Source organism: Anguilla rostrata, chromosome 7 (assembly GCF_018555375.3).
Source record: "Anguilla rostrata isolate EN2019 chromosome 7, ASM1855537v3, whole genome shotgun sequence".
Lineage (NCBI taxonomy): Eukaryota > Metazoa > Chordata > Actinopteri > Anguilliformes > Anguillidae > Anguilla > Anguilla rostrata.
Window position 1 is genome coordinate 52,078,938 of NC_057939.1, and position 22,956 is coordinate 52,101,893.

Below are 22,956 nucleotides of genomic sequence, written 5' to 3' on the forward strand. Positions count from 1 at the left end.
ACAATATAGCGTTTCAGTATGGACATGGGAACTTAGGACTTTACCTAATGTTCAGTCTATCAACTTGTAACCCAATGCAATTGACTGCCAACCCTCTGTTGAAATATTCCATTGCATGTTAAGATAGAACAATCCGCATGCAACCTCTTCAGAATCGCGGAGACAAGTGGACAGTCATTTTCGTGTAGCATCTCACATTATTTTAATGCTGGTTCAGCCATTACTTACCTTCAGAGCTTCAATGTCCAAGGAAGTTGACCGATCCATAACGGGGACGTGGATAATAAAATATATCAAAGCAAAGTTTCGGAATCTAGACTTGTAGTTCCCGACCTAAACTCAACCCAATCCCCCTACCACCGGCAGCCTTCCACAGTCTCATTCCCACAGATCACACCTCTTCTGGATAAAAAATAAAACAATAATAATGCCAATTCAGTTGAACTTCTTGGCAGCTGGAATGTAGAGTATCTTTATCTCAAACAGCCGACTCGCCAACCAAATAAAAAAATAAAAGCATAAACGGGAATCCCTAACGTGTGAGAGTATCGGATCCCCAGAAAAAAAGCTAGCGGTTAGCAAATTGCTGCATCCTCAGAAAACCAGTTCCTTGAACAGCTTCATGCGGCAAATTTAAGAAATGTGTTCAATTTGCAGCGACCGCAATAACAGCCCCGGAGAATCTCGCTCATTTATATATCAAAAGATTCTGATCTGCTTAAGTCCGAAGCCAGAAATCAAAGCGTTCTCTCGCAAAACAAGACGCCGGCAGTGCATATAACACTATGCCATAACGCTACGGGAATTACTGTACATCTGAGTTCGGCTCCTCAATGAGTAAAGTCAGAGAAAATAGCTTCTCCTAGGAAAACACGTTGAGAGAGAGTTGACGGGAAAAGAAGGTGAATTCTCTGGCAGTGCTGAGATTTCCTGTTATCTTGTTTTACTGTCCTCCACCAGCAGGTGACTGCTTTCTCTTCGGTTCTCCTCACATAACCAAGGGGATTTTTTTTCATCATTCAAATAGCAAACTGTCCTTTCTTGCCAATTATTCCTCTGGGTCCTAGAGCGAAAAAAAAGGGACACGCTTTGGTGACCGCCCGCAAGCAGGAATAGACGTCTACTGTTGAGCGCCGAGGAACGCAGGTTGATAACCAATGTGTCTGCACTCCGCTACCAAGTGCGTTTGTCAATTATTTTTTTTGTATCTCTCTCACTCTGCCTTGATTCTGGTTGCACATATCAGCAGCACGTCATGTACAGAATGCAACATGGTCTGTCATGTTGGATCTGGACCATTTGTCAAACGTTTTAAAGGTTTTGACCAACGAACTGATGTGAAGGCTATAGGCCGTTCATAACACGTTTTGTCACGAGATTTCGTAATGTTTAATTGGTGTGAACGTGCCCTTTAAACTGAAAATGGTGGCTAATAATATTATATCTTAACTGACTTTATTAAATTACATGGAAACAATCATAATTTCCAAGGGACAAATCAACATAGGACTTCAATTATATGAAACGAATTCAAGTCACTTATATTTGCGGGATGTGTGCAACAGATACAGCAACAAAAGTAGACAGCACGGTAAAGATATACAAACCATACGTTTTTTTTTTTCTGGAATGTAAATATTCCAAATTTGAATGGGTCCTTTCATGTCAATGGCCAATTCAACTCGACAGCCAGATCTGTCAGTGAATCCTGCTTCCTATAGGGCAAAATTAAGACACCGTTTAAGTGTCACATATCCTGGAAGTAATTTGAAAGAACGAACGCAGGCCTTCCGTGGAGCGGTTTCACACTGTGCCGGGGCAAAATTAATCACATTCTGAAGCTGTTTCATCTGCACGGCAGACCACGGCTATCATGTGCCAACCACTGTGACGTCAGTCCTATCGCAGAGAGACGAGCCAGTGAGCACCCTACAACGAGGGGACCGGTGAGCTGGTAACCCTGTGCATGCACAATACTATCAAAACGTTGCTGTAATACTGCAATTACTGACAATTGAATGAGGAATTTAGCATTGGTGTGTTCAGCGGAACACTTGGGCATGATGCAAAAGCTGTTAAATTGCATGTTCAGTAGCTTCATTATCTGCGTGTGTCAATTGTGTGTTTGGAGAGGTGGTTTGAGGGGTGACTGATGTCTTTGTGCTCTCAAAGTCATTGCATTTGCAAATAAATATACCTGAAAGGATATTATATGGTAAGACACAATTTTGGCTACTGCTTTTTAAGTAGTAAGCAATATTAACTACATTAAAACATTATTATTGTTGTTGTTGTTGTTGTTGTTACATATATCTGAAGTCACAATACTGTTATATTTCTTTAATAGGTGTAATATTAAAGAAGGAGGACGGAGTGTGGCACAGTGGGTAAGGAACTGCGCTTGTAACCGAAAGGTCGCAGGTTCGATTCCCGGGTAAGGACACTGCCGTTGTACCCTTGAGCAAGGTACTTAACCTGCATTGCTTCAGTATATATCCAGCTGTATAAATGGATACAATGTAAAGTGCTATGTAAAAAGTTGTGTAAGTCGCTCTGGATAAGAGCGTCTGCTAAATGCCTGTAATGTAATGTAATGTAATATTTTGGTAATACAAAATTAATAATGGGCAAAGACCTACACGTCACCATTAAGAGTATATACAATATACGGAGTACCAATATCTACCATAACGATCTACTTCCATAATATTTTTGCTGTTGACTTTGTTTTCTTTTTTATCCTTAGTCCCAGGTTTGCCTTTGATTGCAGGTTAGTTGAGTTTTCATGACACATTCCATGACCAGCTGCTACAGGTGCACTGTATAGATACAAGGTCACAGTGCGGAAGCACCAGAGGTACCAGGAGGTATGGCAAAAAGAGAAGAAAAGCCAATTAAAAGGCTCACAATTTGGTTCTCAGGTCTTCTTTGGGACCAAACCTATGAATATAATATTAATATAATATAATATGAATATCAGCCTAATGCATTTGAGCCCCTGAGTTTTCCCCTGCTCTGAAACCCATTTTTTAAAGAAGGCTCATCTTAAAAATGCCAACCAAATCAAATTATTACTTTATGAAGTTCAGGTCTGCCACCAACCAAGTCTAATGTGCGTATGAATTTGTTCCCTGAAGGAAATTACAGGTGCCCAGTGTGCGAAATACTACCTCTTTTTAAATGTAGCACCTTTTATCTCAGACATATTAGGAAGAGGTTCATTTAGTGGTTTAGCCTGCTTGCATGAGAACATGAGTTGAAATCTAATAGCAGACATTGTAGCTACTGATGAAACTAAAACTCAGCTTTTCCCTACTTTGATTGGATTCAACTATTTTCAGAGTATTAAAGTATTTTCTGAGGTTTCTGGACAACGTGAGTCTATGGACTTAAAAGATAAAGATTCATGATTTTTAAAAAATTAAACTCAATGAGGAATCTGACATATGAACCTTGCTATAATTTTTGCTCTTAGCCATCTCTTATATACTGTATATTTAATTAGTCTACATAAGAAAAAGAATATTCAAGTGAGCTTTGCAATTTCTTTCATATATTATTCTGAACAGTCTGAAGAGGTGAAACCTTCATGGTGTTTAATATGAAGAACAAATTTACATAAGTACCTTCAGTGTTGCTAATGTAATTTCCATATTTCTGGACATGGTTTTTTATTACTTCCTTCCTTCCATTAGTTAAGCTTATAGATTTTCTTTTTTAAATTATAACATTCACAGTGTATTTCTATAGAACTTATACAACTTATACAACAGCAACAATACTACGGCTAAAATTCAATCAACATTTGTCCTCAGATGACTTTAAAATAACTTGGCATTTTAATTTTTGTGTTCGGTGAACTTGCCAAACTGTTAGGTAACAAGAAAACTGATGCAAGCAGTCATTCATACAAATAAATCTAAAAATAAAAAAAATAAAATACTGACTGGACCCAGGCCTATGGGCTAGTTCTCATAAAAATATACAAGCATGTGTTAGGGGGAAAATAAACACCAAAAAAAACAATTTTTTTTCAGGCAGCAATGCAGGTTTTGACTTTCTCAATGTCAATGTTGATGATTAAAATGTAGTACCTAATGGGTCGATGTGGGGGGCATCCTGTTTCCTGTAAAGTGGGTGAATTGGAAGCTCAGCTGAAGGGTTTCGCTGGATGAGGGTTGTGCGAGGGGAGAAAGCTCCAATGTCAGGGGTGACCTGGAAGTGTCCCAAACTCCACTCCGGTCCGCACACCCGCGAGGAGGACTCGAAAAAAAGGGATTTATGGGCCCCTTCATCTCCCCACGACTGTGGAAAAACAATGAACAGCCATAGTTCAGCCCGTTGGCGGCAACGAACTCTATCTCCGCCATCGGGGGAAGGCCCGAGCTCGGGTACACAGATACCATCTTTGAAGGTGTCAGGTCAGAGCTAGACAAAGTCTTTATCTTCAGAGGGAAGTGGTAAAGTGTATTTATATATATATATATATATATATATATATATATATTTTTTTTTTTTTTTTTTTCAAATAATCAAGTGAAAAATGATTATGCAACAACCCGAACTGGTGACGGAGGGAACCGTGTGGCGTTACGAACACGTGACCGAGTTTCACTGTGGTCCCCAACTGTCAATCGCCATCTGACGCATCGGAGTCGGCGGAGAGCAAGACCGCCGGCAGTCCTCAGCTCGTATGCGAAAATCCCAGCTCGTTACCGCCGGGTTTTTTTTTTTGTTTTTTCTTTTCCCTCCACCGTATGTTTTTTCCTGTCGGTATTTATCGCTGTCAGTGTGGGAAATTATGCCTGCGTGTTATGAGTGTTTGTGCGTGGGCGGCACGGGTTTATTCAAGCAGTTCAAACCCCGCATGCGTTACTCTTTATCAACATCCCGGCTTAGTTGAATATGACAGTATTGATTGCGCAGTCAAAGCCCTGTGTCAAATCGCATATTTATACCTAGCATGGGACTGTGTTATTATACGGAATTTTAAAACACTATTTTCACGTGCACAGTGCACTAACCTTGGGGGAGCAATTGGTGGAAAATGTCTCGGTGAATTTTCTCAGGTATGATCCAACTCAATAACGGTCCCTGGCGTTCCCAAGAACATTTCTGCAGTCATAACATCTTTTCCATATTATTAGCTTCTGACAGGCGAGCATTAAGCGCTCGTTACGGGCACCTGTTTAAAAAATCCATTCCTTTCAGCATGATTTGTTTGCTGAGGTAAAACGATGTTAATATCAGACCTTATTAAACACAGATTTGTAGGCTGTGAGTTAAAGCACAATTTAAAAAGCAGTCGGTGGATCCCCAATGCGCACTGTGAAAGATTACCAATGGAGGCCTGACAAATTTATATGGCAAAAAACCCCCGAAGTCCAATTCAAGCAGTAATTTTCCTGGGCACGTCCAAATAAGGCCAGCTTTACAATGGCAGGACCTGTCCAAGCCCATATATAAATACGGAATAGGCCCATTGGCTTTGATATAAGCAGCATAAAAGACTACAAAACACAGAACGTGCGCAGCCTATAATCAACTTTCCGTGGAGTTACCCACCGAAAGTTCCGAGGTGACTCGGGATGATGTAATGGCGTCCTGCCAGGGTAGAGACGGCTTACTGAGGGGGCTGGATGACCCCCCCTCGAGGCGAGACGTACCTAAATTTGCATACAAAGCAACGGCACTCATGGGCTGCCACTGTGCATGTCGATACGTCGCTTCCGATGTTTACAAAGGAGACATGTACCGGAGAGGCCAATCCATACCCACACCACCCACTTCCGTTTCTGAAAGAGAAAGAGGGTCAAGTAAGCCCGAGTTTCAGCTGGGAGTTGGTCTTTTAAAATTAATTTTGCCTACCCACTGCCTCATTGCCATTTTGGATGTATTTGGATCCCTGAGGCATTATTACATTGGCTGCATTGTTCGGCAATGCTTTCCTTTGCACTGATTGGTCAGTGATGGTAAATGGACTGCATTTATATAGCGCTTTTATCCAAAGCGCTGTACAATTGATGCCTCTCATTCACCAGAGCTTTAAGGGGTTAGGTGTCTTGCTCAGGGACACTTCGACACGCCCAGGGTGGGGATTGAACCGGCAACCCTCCGACTGCCAGACAACCGCTCTTACCTCCTGAGCTATGTCGCGCCCACCGAGAAGGGCTGAGCAGTGGATATGGTGCAGGAGAGTGCTGGTGCGGGGATGGAGGGCCAGGAGGGAAAAGTAATCCATCCCAGATGCATCCCAGTGTCGTGGCTTGCCCCAGGGGAAATCTTAACCTATATGTCTTTATATGGCCTATATGTTTCAATCCCTGTGGTGGGGAGTACCCAGTGTGCCTGCATTGGCTTCGATGATTTTAAACCCTTTGCTATGCCGGCGAATAGGCCACTGAGTGATGAATCTTAGCTCAGCTGTAAGATTGGATTGTATCCTCGCAGTGCTGTCTCTACGGCAGGACATCGCAATGAGAGAGGACAATTGGAAATAAAGAAAAGTAATAGCAAAGTCTTCAGGTCTGGTTTGCATTGCTCTTTTGAAATTTAGGATCCTTGACAGCACAGGAGTCTGATTTTGTATCAGACGGAAAGAAATATCCTCATTGTAAACTGAATCAAAAAGGAAAACAAAACGCAGCCAAAAGCATTCGAATTTCCCCGGAGAAATGCCCTTTTTTCGTTGATGTACGGCCCAGACTTATTGTGCCAGCTGAACTGTATAGAGATGTGGAAAGGCTGCTTCCTCTTATAGGCGCTACCCCAAAATGACAACAGTCTCCCCAACATCCCCACAGTCTTCCCAACATCACCATAGTCACCCCAACATCCCCACAATTACCCCAAACTTGCCACAGTCACCCCAACATCATCATAGTCACCCCAATACCCATAAAAGTCACCCCAACAGAGCTACAGTCACCCCAACACTGCCACAGTCACCCCAAAATCACCATAGACACCCCAATATGACCATAGTCACCCCAACATTGCCACAGTCACCCCAAGATCCTCACAGTCGCCCCAACATCACAACAGGTAGTTCATCTCCTCCTTCATGATTTTGAGAATCGCCGTCTGCACTGTGATAGGTGTAGTTCTCATATCAGCTACCTGTTTTCATCCATTCTATTGTTTATATATATTATTATTCTATTGTTTTTCATTAGGAGTCAATGCAAGTGGCTTGGGAGCGATACATTCATTCTTACAGTACTGCATGTAGGCAAAGCCCATCTCTTAATTGTTATGATGGTAGGGGTGTGCATAAAATGCCTCACATTAACCTGATATTTCCCTGAAGTCCAGAGCCATTTATCTTCCATACGGAAGTGGATGAATTTGGTAATGTTATTGTTATTGTCCCAAAAATATCTATAAAGAGGTTCAGAGCCCTCTGGTGGCAGAGACAGAAGCTACAACATTTTCACTTTTTCCCCCCTTAGGAAGTCCTTTTTTGGGGGGGGGGGGATTTTTAAAAAGTGAATCATAATACGTACAGATACATTTTCAGCGAGAGAGAGAGAGAGAGAGAGAGAGAGAGAGAGAGAGAGAGAACGCACCCACACCAAGAGAGGGAGATTCTTATGCAGGCCACCACTGAAAATTTCAGAAGATTTAAATTTTATGTCACCCACATCAAAATAAGTCTTTCTGCAGGCATGCATCCAAAAATCAATGATTCTTCTTTGTCAAAAATATACTGGTGGTACCATTAATTGAAAACATGCTATTTAGTATTGCGTTCTTTATGATCAATAGGCATTATAGGTGAATCAATGCCTTATGTGGAGGTTGCCATTATCTTCCATTAGGACAATGTATTTCCCAGCACGTTATCTTAGGGCACTATACCTGTCACTATGATTCCATTTGATTTAACTGCATTAGCGGCCGATTATACGTGCAATTTGGAGGAAAGCGGCAAGATATACTGGGGACGCATCACACATTAATAGCGGGAAAGGGAAGTAAACGTAGTTAAGGGCGGTAAATTATTGCTTCGCAGAATACGTTCCCTCTCAAAGGTGACCCTCGCTCCAGAACAGGCAGCAACGTTAAGGCCGCGGGATTTGTGTGGGGTGGATCTAAATTTTACCTAGTGTCCTGAGACGCACAGAGTTTTTGTCAGAGGGAAGATTGCATTTTTTATTTATATATTTATTTATTTATTTTCGGTATCAGTTGGCTTCGTTGCAAATAGAGACGGTTATGTCCTGAAGATATTATGAGCAATCAAAAGTGACAAGCAAACTGATGCTACAGGGACAAGGCATTCGACGTTTGAAAGAGCCGAAATTACTTCAAAGAGATGCAAACGGACAACGGACGAGGTCAGCTGGGGAAAACCCAGTCAAGACACGAGAGGAAGTTAAACTCAAACAGGCAGAATATTTTCACCGACTCATCTCTTTTGACACATTTTATCCCTGGTCAATATAATATAGATTTTTTATCTCTTAATTCCATATATTTCTCACGGATTTTCACACATGACAGGATCTTGAGATAAAAGGAAAAATCACTCAACTGCACAACAATGTAATACTTATTACTCACAGTTTTGTAGTGCCCTTCATGTATATCAAAACAGGTAACCATTTATTAGGACTGAGTTGTCAAGGCATTTCCTTCTACCTGAAGAGTATTTTTTTTTGTTTTTTTTTTATACATCTTCAATAGTTTATAAAATATATTTTACATATTGCCTACTGCCAAAACAAGAGAACACAACCTTGTGGCAAGCACAGTTACAACCCCATTATAATAAGAATGTCTGTTCTTTTTGGTGCGCTCCAGTCCATAACTAAGGTATCCTTTCCTGAGTTGATGATGAATTTGGGAGGGAGTCTGCTTGAAAATAACAGTAGCAACTCTCTGGTAGAACAGAGTCAAGTATCCACAACCACAGTTTTGTCTATATCTGTATATGCTACGATAGCAAACTTTCAGTAACTGTCCCTGAACCCTTTGCTTTAAGTAGCCTACCCTGTACTTAAAATCCAATACTTAAAAGTTTGCTTGCGCTGTATTCTTCTCAGCCTTCAAAGGCAGCATAAATTTTGGAATATACGACCCTGAAACACCCTTCTTCCCCCAAAGCGTTTTGGGACTCGAGAGATAGTTCGGCGCCTGCCTTCGAGAAAATACGGTCTTTTTGTGACCTTCGTGGACCTCGGAGGGGAATCTGAGGATCAGCGTATTGAACTAAAATATGATAAAGCAGTGAAGCAGCATTTCACAATTTGCTTCTTCTTGGTTGAAATCACCCAGGTGAGTTCCAGGATATTTGTAATTCCGGATGACTGAGACCTACAGGATCTGAGTCACTGTACTCACATTTAATATATGTGCGGAGCAGGTTTCCCCCAAGAGAACAGGGCAAAGGACCAAAGAAAATGTCACTGTAAAGAGTATTTACACCCAATCCATGCTTCCCATTCATCACTAAGCCCAGGTGTGCTTTTTGTGTGCCTGGTTAATCAAGAAACAGAAGAAAAGAAAGTTTGAGCACTTTGGCTTGGGCAACAGCCCAGGGAATACGCCTCAGCTCACAATTTGCATTCACAATTACAGGTTCAGCCTACTGCCATTGCAAAGGTTAAATGAAACATTATAACATTATGGAGGAGGGTGTACAGATAGCTGTGCTCCCAAGCCTTCACACACAGACACACACATACACACACACGCACGCACATGTACACATGCACATACACACAAACACGAAAACACACACACACACACACACACACACTCAAACCTTATTGACTGACACCCAAGGAAGACATGCTCGGCCAGTCTACCAAAGAGGCTAGTGCCACTCTCTGAACAACAACTAGTATCCCTGGGTAGGACATTTCTTTTCCTGATGATGATGACGATGATGATGATGATGATGAGAGCTATAATGATTCCCGCTATGCCACACAGGAAGGGAGCCCTGGCCAATCAGTGCACAGGCAGGCCTGCCTGGCCTCTCTGCGCTCCAGACCCTGGCACAGCATGGCGTGATCAGGTGACGTACTTCTCAGCGCACACCCGGGCAGACATGCCAACGAATGGCAGAGGGGAGGCCACGGTCCGCCCCGAGAGACGGGAGCATGAGCGGTCACCCCAGAAGGAACGAGCAGGACCGTCCGCACATCGCTAAGGAGGGCTGCCCACCACCTGGCCAACACCAACAGCACGGGGCCAGAAGAGCACACCGTGTGACTGCGTGAATGACTGTGCTATAACACTACCAGAGGGCCAAGGCCGACTGAAAACAGCACTAATGGGCTGCTTCCAGCTCACTGTCATATGTTTTTTCATCTGTTGTTTCTGGTGTTTCTAGGGTTTGAACATAAATGGGCTAGACTGCTGCAGGTAACCAATTAAATACACCTTAGTAGAAAGATGGGAGACTGGAATCAAGTGAAATACATATTAATCCCATATATATATATACTAGTTACCCTGATTCTCAGAAGCTTAATAAACTTATTTATCTTTGATGATTAATTTTGCGTATGGAATACCAAAAAAAAAACTGTGAAATGCCGTTTGAAGTTTGTCTTTAAAATGACATACTTGGCCTATATTCCTCAACGCTGGCGGTTTTCTTTCATAATTAAGCAAAAATTAAGTTTTTAATTTACCCAAGACATTAATTAATTAAACCTTTTTATTCTTAGCAACACAATTATAAAGTAATTAAATGAATAATGAACAACATGTCAATCATGGCAGGCACATGGGCACCGTGCTCCTCAGACTCTGTGTGGTATTGATGGGATCGAGGTTGCGGCGGTGTAATTCTCGATAATTTAGCTGTCATCGAAAATGGCCTGGTGATAAATATCTGATAAAAAAAAAAAACAAACATTTTCTTAGACCCACTGAGGGAATCTGTCAAAACTTTGGGCTCAATTAGCGACTTGTTTACAAAACGCGAGATCAAAGACGGGCATGTGTGATACACTGCGCACAGATCCAAACACAAATGTGTTTATATGTAAGCACATATAGTGATGTTGTCTATTTGTCATTTTTTTAAAACTAACACGTAACACATGGACACTTCCTCCCTTGCATTGTTACTGAGACATAGCTTTCAAACACTTGAATAAACTTTATTTCAGTGCATTCTTTGACAATACTACCCTCAGGTGCACGTTAGAAACTAATTGCGAAAGCAGTGGGAGACATTTTAAAATGGGGGAAAAATGCAAATTGGAAAGTACATTAAATGTAATTGTGATTAAGTTCAGTCAGCCTCCTTTATCACGCGCTTGGGTGCACTAGGAGGTTCTTAAAAGGGGCTTCTGAAAAGCAGAAGACTCGTGCAATAAAGCAAAACAGAGAGCATAATAAATATGTACAATCAAAGGGAGTTTGTTCACATCCATGACATAGGACAACAACCGTGCCTAGGCAAAATGTGTGCTTTTCTATCTTGAGGGAAAATGGGTAGAGTGTGCCCTTGAATGAGAACAGAATGATAGCTTTTGTTTAGATGAGATTTTTATAACATTACTTTTTCTAGTCTTCTGTGAAAGCCTAGATATTAGACTACTGTACTGTAAGTACGGAAGTAATGAGACACTGGTCAGGCTGAAGGTGATATGATTGCCTTCTAGGTGAACATCATTATAGCCTTCTTAAGGAGTGCTACCGCCATGGGTTATTCTGTATGATGCATTCCATACAGTAATTAAGAGTGAGGTAAGCTTCATCATTATCAATGCGTCATGAGATGTGTTTGCCATTCTTACAGTAGTTGCCTGTTTTAGATACATTTTTTAAATGGAATATTGCTTGATATGTTTTTGCAATTGCACTAGTGCTGATTAAATACTTTGGATTTAACTACAATGCACTGAATTGCCTGATGGTAATCCAGGGTGGAGGCCTAAAGACCTAAGACATGTATAAGATCACTGAGAGGCTAGACTAAGTAGGAGGGCCTACTGGAGTTACTCTTATTCCTGTTCCATGGAGATATACCATCCTTTTTCCAACCGTACCATCCTATAGGTTTTTCCTCCATCCTTAACATCTCATTCAACAGCCAGAGATATCTTGTTGAGCTGCGAATTAGTGGAACCAGGTGTGCCAAATTAGGGATGAAATGAAAAGCTGCAGGATGGTATTTCTCCAGGAACGGGGTTGAGCAGCCCTGCTCTAGCTGTTGAATGAGGTGCTCCTTGTTAGGGTTGAAATGAAAAGCTACAGGATGGTAGATCTTCAGGAACAGAGTTTGGAACCACTGGCCTAATACATATGAATCAGTGCATCAAATACATTTGACAGGATGTGTGCCACATCGCTATAGAACTGTTTTTGTGAAGAAATATTTTTAGCTTTGAAATACAGACTGTAAAAAAATGTGCAACTAAAATGAAAAATCCTTATGTAAAATACTTTTATTTTAAGTACTTTTTGACCTTCCGTTGTAAAGAGCTGTTTTGATCTGCCTGGGCAACATGAAGTATATTAAACTAAATTAAATAGATATGCAATGGGAAAAATGAAGGTTATATTAAAATAAATAAATAAATAAATAAATAAATAAATAAATAAATAAATAAATAAATAAAAATGACTAAAAGACTTAGAAAGCCTATGCTCCATTTTTAGTCCTATGCTATTGCTATTCCATTAGCTGGCCACTGGTAAAAATCCTTCCAAAATAAAACTGTGCTCATACTCAACACACCCCTTATCCTTATCCATCACACAGCAGTAGTGCACGACAACATAACTTCTCTATTAAACCGTGCAAGCGTTATGAGCACGTGCGCAACCACTTACAGCGTTTGAGAAGCAAACACACCCAATCAGCAAACACCAGGAGGCGGGTTAGTGTGATTACACCCGACAGGCCGCAGCCAGACGCCGCAGCTTCGCGGCTGCTAATGGCATCAATGAGTCTAAAATTCCCATTTCCATGTCAAACTCCAGCTCCTTAGTGTCTGATTAATTGATTATTATTTCCTTACACCACCCCCCCCCCCCAGCCTCCCCCCCTTCTCCACCCCCACAGAGTAAAAAGTGTATAAAAGCTTATCGGGAGATCGATAAAAAATGTGTTATCTCTCTTAGTGGGGCGGATCTAGACTCTGGGCGGTTGGAAAGGAAAGCGTTTGAGGATCAGTCCGGGGCTCGATGGCCTGTTGAGTTGGATAAGACGTTATGGCTTATCAGCTTCCCACCAGAAGACACTGATGAAGCCTTTGGACGCCTCTGAAAGAGACACGTTCGGAAAAAAAGGGACCGCGTACAAATGACCCAGCCGCTGTAATCAGAGTAAGTCGCTGTCCCGATACATGCCACCGACCTGAGGTGTGTGGAGACAGCTTCGGAAGTCCCCCCACCCGTCACCAGATTAAGGCTTGATTGCCGATTGCTCCAGCACCTCAGCGAGAGAATGTGTATGGGACCAATGACGTTTTGAGGCTGTCAACACCCACCCCTCCCCCCCCCCCCCACGTGTGAGATGTCAGGGAAATTTATCTGCTCAAAAGCAATAAGGGGGCACTGCATGTACAGAAATAAGTCATGTATGTCACTCAGGGTCTTGGTCCACCAGTTTGATAAGGCAGGACACTGCAGTATTAAGAGGAAATGTACAGCTGAAGGAACTATCGGCATTAATATAGAGAACGCATGCATGCACACACGAGCATACACACACACACACACACATAGTATCTCTATACATACTGCCAATACCTCTACATACTCTACAGACGGCACCTCTATACATACTGTCAATGACACTAAATAATGCACAGAGGGAATCGCTATACATCCTGCCAATACCACTAAATAGTGTACAGACAGCATCTTTATACTTACCGCCGATACCGCTCTATACGGTGCTGTTTTAGCTCAGTGGTTACATGTTTTAGGAGTTTGAGAATAAATAATGACCTGTGTCTCATATCAGAATGAATTAGCCTGTTACAGCAGTTCATTCTGCCTGTCAAGTCCAGCTATGCCTGTATCGGTTTCGCAGTTTCTGATTAAAGGGGATATTTAAAGCTCTGGTGCGACTTGTTTGCCTGTCAGAGGTCTGTAGTCCTGTAGGGCCATGGGGACTGCTGGTTTTCATTGTTACTCAGAACTTAATTGATCAATTAAAGCGGTTAATTATGCAGTCACTTCACCTGGTTTCTTTGTTCTGAACTGGTGGCTGATTTTCAGGCAAAAACAAAAAACAAGAAGACCGGGGTTGTGGGCTTCTCTCTTTTATACCGATTAATTAATAAGCTCTCAATGTTCAACCATCTTTCACAGAATTTCTACTAGCATTTCACTTTGTTGATAAAAACTGTTCTAAAAAAAAGTATCAAAGAATTGTTAAGTCAGAGCATGCAGATGATGTTATAGTGACTTTAAAAGTCTGTGTTTGCATTTGCCAGAAGTAGACTGATGAACTTGAAATTTACGGTAAATGCAATTAAACAATTATATGTTTTACTAGAGCCCAGAATTGAATTTCTTTGAAGCTGTATGCACTGATAATATATATTTTAATGCTGTTCTCAAGAGAAATCTCCTTTGTATGATTTGTTAAGAAAAGTTTGATCATTTTTCAACAAGCTTTTTATCCTAATTTTTCTGCTCTGACTCCCATTACCCCCTCTGTTGATCCAATATTCCCTGATCTCAAAAAAAAAACAAAAAAAACAAAAAAATTCACCTTCCACAGGTGAATACTCGTGAGTAGTAGGACTACCTGCCGGCAGGGTCTTGTGGACCGACCGCTCATTACTCGCTACTTGCAATGTTTATGATTTACAAATTCAGCCCTTTTCTTCGTTTGAACTTGCTGTAAATTACTCTAGATAAGAGCGTCAGCTGAACGCCTAAACGCAAATGAAATGCATGCAATTTTTTGGCTTAAAGATACTAAACAGCTGACATAAAACTGTCACAACTCATGGTGCATTTAATGAAATTATCCATAACAAGCCATTATTTTAGCTGCCTTTTCAGTCAGTGCAGCACTCTCTTAATTAGTTAGCATGTTGGCGGGCAAGAATTTCTTCACCAATAAATGTTTAATGCAAAATCAATACCCACAGAGACGCCATGTCAGTGTGGTTCCTAGCATGGTGTTTGGGAAAACATGCTAACGTGCTACATCAGCAGCTGACACAGTGTTCTGTGGATGTCATGGCAACAAAGCCATTTATTAGACACATTTAATTTAATCATAAACATTTGACAATAAGCACATACAGGGCTTTTTCACCAATGATAACCAATAGTCTATAGTCTATTACATCCCACTTAATCAGTGGGATGTAATATTCCAATGTTTCAGTGTATTTGCTACGGATCATTGGAATCAGGTCACAGAGGCCACAAAATGTAGGCAGTCAAGACTAAGAATAGTTTTGTAACAAAAGCTCAGGCATTTTAATTAGCATCACAAGCCATGTCAGAACATATCCTTCTCAATGCATGTTCTCTGCAGTAAATTTCTATTCATTTGCCATAACCAGCAGATTTTACAAAACATATATGCAGAAAAGCACTTATGAGAGCATGTTCAAGGATAGCCCACCAGTAGCACCAGTACAGAAAGTGCCCAACCACAGCATGCAGAACACAACCACCCACCCGCAGATAAAACCTTATGCATCTCTGAGCACGTCTGCTTTCTGTCGATCCAGACGCACTCTCCCTCCAAGCACCCTGCTATGCCACTCCTTTCATACGCGACAACTGATCGAATCCTCTGTCAGCCGGCATTAGCTGGGGCCAGAAGCGTCAACCAGGGAGGAAAGGATTCAGTCGGCACAGTTGTTTGTTTTGGTTTTGGTTTTTTTTTCCAACTCCCCTGGTGAATCAGGTGCCTCTGATCGCCCCACACCAGCTACATAAATACACAGCAGTCATCTCGTGCAATGATTGCTCTCCTCAGCTGGCAAACTAGAGAGAAAGAGAGAGAGAGAGAGAGAAATTTCTGGCTGCATGCACTCAAATGTTGAGGAACAACGTTGTCTTTTTTTGGGAGGTGCCTGCAGTATTGACTTGGCCTTGACACCAGGTTGAAAGAAGCTCCCAGGAAAGGCGTCACACTTTCTGCACTTTGAGAAAAGTAAACAACTGCACTGTACAGTATTTCAAAGTTGTCTCCCTTACACAGCAAAGACCCCCCTCCTCCCTTTCACTCACCACGGTGCAGCTCTCGGCTACGCGCTAACGGGCACAAGCTCCTCGATAAAGCCGCCCTCCGCAGAGACGGACGTAGACCTGGACCGCGTGCCGCTAATGAGATATAAGAATTGCAGTAAAGCGGATAAGTTGGTAAAAGGCATCGGCGTCACACTGTACAAAGAACTCGTGATTACTGAACAAAGAGCTCGGGGGCTGGACCAGGGAATATGCGCTGACGCAGCAGCTCATCCTGCTCGCAATCCCACTGTTTGATGGGACACCTGGAGTTATAATGGAGCGTGCATTACACAGTGTGTTTCCCCTCGATAGCCGAGCCCCTCCCGAGATCACTTCCCGCTGGGGCTTCACCACCGTTTGAGTGTTTTTTTCTTCTTCCCATTGGGGTGTTTTTCCCTTGCACTCACTGCTTTTTGGGGATTCAGGCGTCAGTCGTTCCCATTCTTCCCATTTGTCGGCAAAGGTGTCTTAGGGACAGTGTCACTGAAAACAGCACAGCTGTTTTTTGTGTTTCCAGCACAAATTCTGTAGAACTGAACTTTACATACAAAGACGCTAATATATTGTGAAATGACTCCCGGAAATATATAAATTAAATGGTGAGTGAATGGTGTGCATGCCCTGTGATAGACTGGCAACCTGGTCCAGGGTGTATGCCTGCCTCTCACCCAATGCACACCGGGATAGGCTCCAGCACCCCTCGCAACCCTGACGAGGATAAGCGGGGATGGATAATGAATGGACCCCGACCAGGATAAGCGGGTATAGATAATGGATGCATGGATGGATAAATAAATAAATAAATAAGATACATAAAAAATAAAAAAAAAACTGCATACTGATGGATGTACAGGAGACAGCACATGCTTTCGGGCATGTGGCGTATGTCTGGGGACTGCGATCACAAGACTGACTCAGTTTCAGGCTTCTCATTGGACGACGAAGGAGCCTGACTGACTGTCACAGCCCCGGTTGTCCTGGAAATCGCTTTTTTTTTTTTTCTTTCATGGCGTGCAGCCTCCCCGTTTCGGGCCGTGACAGGCAGACCACCCAGGGCGCGATACGGGCCCGGTGTAGCTCCGTGTTAATCCGTCTGCGCGCGGAAAACAACACAACACATAAACACCTCAGAGCCATCTGTCCCGGCTTCGGCTTATCTTCCATTATTCATGCGACGAGCGGGACTGTGACAGCATTTCACACAAGCTGCATGAAAGAAGGAAAATTAATTTAAAAAATAAATAAATGTCCCCATGAGTCTAAATAGCCAGCTCTTCAACATGCAAGTGGTCATCCTGGATCACCTGTAAACCTGCGCAAACCACAGATCTGCACTTCAACTGGAACAGCTAATTCATATTCCACAACTTTGGATAGCTGCTCCCGTTGTTATGCAGTTCTGTAGTCTAGAGGTTTGAACTCCTGCTAAGTACACTGAAATTGACCCCCTTGGTTTAGTGAAAAATGTGGTAAAAAAAAGTGGTAATAATAATAATAGCAATAATAATAATACGATTTTGTTCCAGCTTGTTGTTGTGTTGTGCATACTGTAAATTGGAAATGCTGCAATGCTACAAAACACAATCTCATTACCATTGCAATCTTGATGTAGGCTCTGTGGCGGCGTGAAGCTGGACTCCTGGTGACAGTGCGGAAAAGAGACTCTAGAAACTGCTGGCAATTCGGACATACAGCCATCCCCTGCACACTGTCATCAGAAACCAGAAAGTATGTTCAGCGACAGGCTGCTGCTCCCGAGGATCAACACGAACAGACTGAAAATTCCTTTGTTCCCCGTGCCATCAGACTGCACACTCCAAGTTGGAAGGGAGAGGAGGGTGGGAGGATAGGTAGTCTGAGTCTGAGAAGTAGAGTTAGCTGATCACCTGAACATCATCATCATCACACTGAACAGTCTCATTATTTATGTTACTACCTATTTAATTAAACTGAACAACCGCTGCTATTTATATAACGCTGCTCTTATCTTTATTATTTCTTTATTTATTTATGTATATGTTCTATCTCTATGTTTGATATTGATGTGATGTTAATTGTAACTTTTTGACTTATGGTGCTGTACTCACTGGAAACCTGAATTTCCCTAAGGGAACTTCCCTACGGGATCAATAAAGTTTCTATCTATCTATCTATCTATCTAGGCTTACAATAGAGACCAAACAGACCAAAAAATGTCATACAGCTGACAGCCAATGCGGCCCATTTTTATTTTATTTCTCCTTCTTTTTTGTTGCCCGGAAGCAATAAGTGGCTGGAAAGATAAAGGATGCACAGCAACCAGGCACTGAATAATAATGCATTGGTCCTTGTTGTTGGTTTTTTTTTTTTTTTTGCGTGCCATTTTTGAATTAGGAAACGTGTGGGAGTGTCTGCCCTCCTTTATAATTGTGCTCTCTGGAAAGAGGCTGATAATGGCTTTGTTTGGTGCCCTTGAACACACGAGTGGCATTTATGAATGTGGCGACCCGGCTGCGTGGCGCTGAGCGATGCCAGGGTGCCCCCTGTGCCAGGGAGAAAAGGTCTTTTTCTGTGCCCCCCCGCATCTGGCTCGCGGTCTCGGAAACAGCTCGGATATTTTCACCTCGTCGGGTGAATGTGGCACGGAACCGTCACGTCAAGATCTTCATCGCTTCGCCGGGGGAACTGCGAGAGCGGGAAAACGTGAATTATGGCACCTTTTCTAGGAGGCTGTTCTCGAACGCAAGGAGCAGCGTATTTGAGTAGGCCCAACCAAATGTTGTTTTCTTTCTCACTGGCTGGGCTTTTGTGTTTCTTTGGGCATTTTGTGCCTTAAGTGTTCTCATTAGCATACTGGACATCAACAATACATGGTTGGGGGGGGGGGTTGGGAAGGGTGGGGGGTTGTGCATTATTATTGCGTTTTCACTACACAATAAAAATCATAAATTATATATATATATATATATATATACACACACAGATAGATCCCTAAAATGTACACGCTAATTTGTTTCATTACAATCAACCTCCTATTGTCACTTGCTGTTGTGATCATCACGTTGGTCCTCGTGGCGTGGAAACCAGGAGGATTGCACAGGAAGTGATGAAAACACCGAAATGACTTCCCCTGAGATTAAGGAATTAGCATTAAGTCGACATTTCCTGGTGTTCACTGCATTCCATTTTGTTTTATGTGAGAATTACACTAGACTGCAGGACACAGGGGTTTGGCATTGTGTTATTTATTTTTCATCCGCTGTCTGAAATACTACCCCAGGAAGTTTATTTAATTAAGGATCTCTCTAGTCGCTGTATGTGCAAAGTGCGCATTCTAGGCCATTAATTTCTGTTTTTAACAAAAGAGAAAGTAGTGAATAAATCCAACAAAGCAAAACAAATACCCTTACAGAACGTGTGCTACATTAAACTACGCTTAATGCTGACAGGTGGGTTTTCATTTGAAATATTGCGATACCAGAGAACTATAATCAAAGCAAAGTTTTCAAGTGTAACGCCAAATACTAATCTACGGACTAATAATAGTCTCCTTGTGCGCTCGTGCTTTCACATCAAATATTCAATTCATTCAATTAAACAAGTGAACTGAAGTCAACTGACAACAGATTTGAAGCTCCGTTGAGCAGGAAACAAGGCCCGGCTGTTGAAACGGAGCCGCCTGCCTGTCTGTCTGGTTGATAAAAAAAAATACGTGCAGTGCTTCGGAGTGCGAGAGCGAGAGCCGCCATGTTTGCTCATTGTCATGGCGATAATTCCATTGTTACACATTTTTTCCTCATTCCATTCCCATTCTTTTAGCCTCTGACAGAACGGCCTGGCAGAGGAACGAGGAGCAGATAATGGGACGGAATTTTCCGGGCGTCCTGTCATAATTGCGAAGATTCCGTCCCGGAACCCCCCCCCCCCCCCCGCCGTGTCAGCATAACACTCGCCACTCTGTGGCCGGAGAGGCTGTGGCAGGTGTGCAGGTAAGTTGGCCGGCACCACCTGTGGCCCAATCGCACTCCAGTCCTCTCACCTGCCTTTTCATCAAAGGCGGAGTCAGGCCAGCTCAAGCCATAGGTGTGTCTTACTTACCTCCTCAGTGCTGTATAAAGCCTATGCGCACCATACAAAGCTACACATAAAGTTGCACATAAATAACTCTTACAGTTTGTTGCGAAAATAGAAAAATGAGAAATCAAACAAACGCAATTATACGTACATCTGGGGAGTCAATAAAATGATTCTTCCCTTTCTTTGTGGGGGAAAAAAAAGAGGACTCGTGTTCTTACTTTAATTGGTCACTGCAAAGTTAGAGCTAAAAGTATCTTTCAGAAGGAACCTCTGCCATGTTACTCAAACTCCAGGAAGTCATTAAAACAGCCATATGCTGTATCATTATCTTTGAAAGCTGAGCAGCGAATAAGACGCCCCGATCCGCCCGCACTGCCTCAATTACTAGGCCCGGCACGGTGATTATTTATTTACTTTACTCACTCCGCCATCGCTCCGATGCGCTAGCAGACAGGCTAATGAAGAGGAGCAGGTGCGGGCTCACTCTCGGCGTTGCCGAGCCCGTCTGCGCCCACAAACAGGAATCTCCTCCGCCCGTCGCGGACGGACGGACGGGCGAAGGAGGGGGGTGGACGTGTTCTAGCAGGTACACGGGCTGTCTCTGAACGCTACGCCGCTCCTTAGATGTAATTACCGCTCGAGAGCAACGCGCGATAAAGCGGCTCGCGCGGGCGCCACGTGATAATTAGCAAGCGTGTTTTGGCTTTTCTTTCTTTTTTTTGCTTTCTGTATTTTAAAGCAAAATGAGGCAACATATTTGTAATTCCCAAGCACAGGTGAAACCAGTGTTGTCCATCTTGTATTTAATGTGGCAAAGGGCCCAGTTCAATGCCAAATAACTTTATTAACAAAGTATGGGTTTGAAAGTGCAATATTTTGTCTCCAAGTTTTCCAAATAGTCTAGTCAACAGCATATACCAACAGGTTTTTTAATTTTTACACATCTAATCTGTCATAGTGAACTTACAACTGTAACGTCTGTTTGTGAGGTTGTTTCACAGGTTGTTTTCTATATGGAGTCCTCACATTCACAGGTACTAACGCCAGTGCAAGTAGTAGCTACTCATTCAATCGTTTTCCCACACTGAGCACGGCAAATACATCAATGTTTAGCTTTCTTTTTTTAAATTTATGGTTGATTTGAAAGGAGATTATTTATGGACGATTTGCAACACAAGGATGTAAATACATTAACATAATTAATGAACAAGCAACTTCTGTGTTGTACATAGCCTATGATGTTTTTTAAACACATTACATTATGGGCATTTACCAGACATTCTTATCTAGACTTCTGTGACTTCCACAGCTTTTGCATTTGTTACATAGAATAATTTATACAGCTGAATACATACTGAAGCAATTCAGGTTAAGTACCTTGCTAAAGGGCACAACAGCAGTGCCTTACCTGGGAATCAAACATGCAACCCTCAGGTTTACAAGGCCAGTTCCTTAACCATTAACCGTTAAAATTATGCAGCACTGCTGCCCTAGATGGCATTACTTATGTCAGATTACACTGTTGACATCATAAAGGAGTTACAATGTACCTCAGTAGATAAAGTTTAGGGCCACTTAGTATAAAAGGGGACCTTTGTATAATACACTGCAACAGAGTAAACAGATGCCATTCCGAAGATGATTTAATATTTTTTTTTTAGTATTTAACGGGATGACTGGAAATCACATAATTATGGCTATAATCATGGCTACAGTTTTGACGACTGACACAATATTAAATACTGATCATTGCTCTCGCTCTCCTCATTTTTTTATTATCATTAAATTATTATGGATGCTTCACCTCTGACACAGATGTACAACGATTTGTTTAATGTAATTAAAATAAATCACTCGTTAAATTTTTTTTTTTTTTCCGTGTGCTGAAGTGGTTTTTTTTTCTTTCTTTTTTTTTGTCTTACCGCAAGCAGATTTATGGAACCGGTAAAGAAAGAAAAAAAAAAAAAGGGGGTTCTAACATAATGAACATTCACAATGCATTCCTTATCCTTAATTAGAACAAATAATTATTGTAATTCCAGGCTGGAAGAGCACAGTAATTAAATGTATGGCGTGGCACGACTGAGCGCTCCCACACTGGCCTTGTCACCCCGGCACATGAATTACCCGCGCGGCAGAGAGAGCCGGCTGCTTGGTATGTGTGGCAGAGGCCTTGATTTAATTAACATTTCTAGGTGCCATTTCTCTCCTCCTGCCACCGCGGCTCGGCGCGGAAAACCCGGCCGCCAACGCCGCCGCCTTCAAACGCGCGCGCTCCCCGCAGCCGGGGGGGGGGGGGGGGGCGTGGGCGGGGGGGTTGGGGGTTGGTGGGGAGGCATGCCCTGCCCAAGATGGGACGGGACCGTTGCCAGTCCTCTCGCCAGGGAGGCGGAGCGGGAGGGGGGCATGGGCAGATTTGACGGGTTTCAAGTTATCTGGCCGATGTTGGTTTTTTCTCTCTCTCTTTTTGGAAGGGAATGGGGGGGGGGATCTGTCCTCAGGCAGAAAGTCTGAAGGTTGTTATTATTATTCCATTGTTTTTTTTTTCCATATTCTTGGAAAAAATCGTGGAATAATAACCTACAGTAATAATAGCATTCTCCATTAGAAAAGGTCAAAACTAATTTTGGTCTTGGAAAACCAGGAAGACATTGTGCCATTTCTATATGCTTTACAATTACTATTACACAACAATGTAGCCCAGCATAGGAGGTGGGATAA

General features: G+C 42.4%; 1 protein-coding gene across 2 annotated transcripts in view; it reads right to left on the minus strand.

Moving 5' to 3' along the window:
* Window positions 1–22,956, minus strand: part of LOC135260000 (zeta-sarcoglycan-like) — a 231,998-nt gene that overhangs the window by 145,105 nt on the left and 63,937 nt on the right. Inside the window, exon 1 of one of the 2 annotated variants that reach the window (XM_064345027.1) lies at window positions 229–1,153. The exons of the other annotated variant lie outside the window; for it this stretch is intronic. Coding sequence (XP_064201097.1) covers window positions 229–267 — 39 coding nt within the window. The 5' untranslated portion in view covers window positions 268–1,153. Of the gene's footprint in view, window positions 1–228; window positions 1,154–22,956 lie in introns of those variants that run through there. 2 annotated transcript variants of the gene reach the window in all.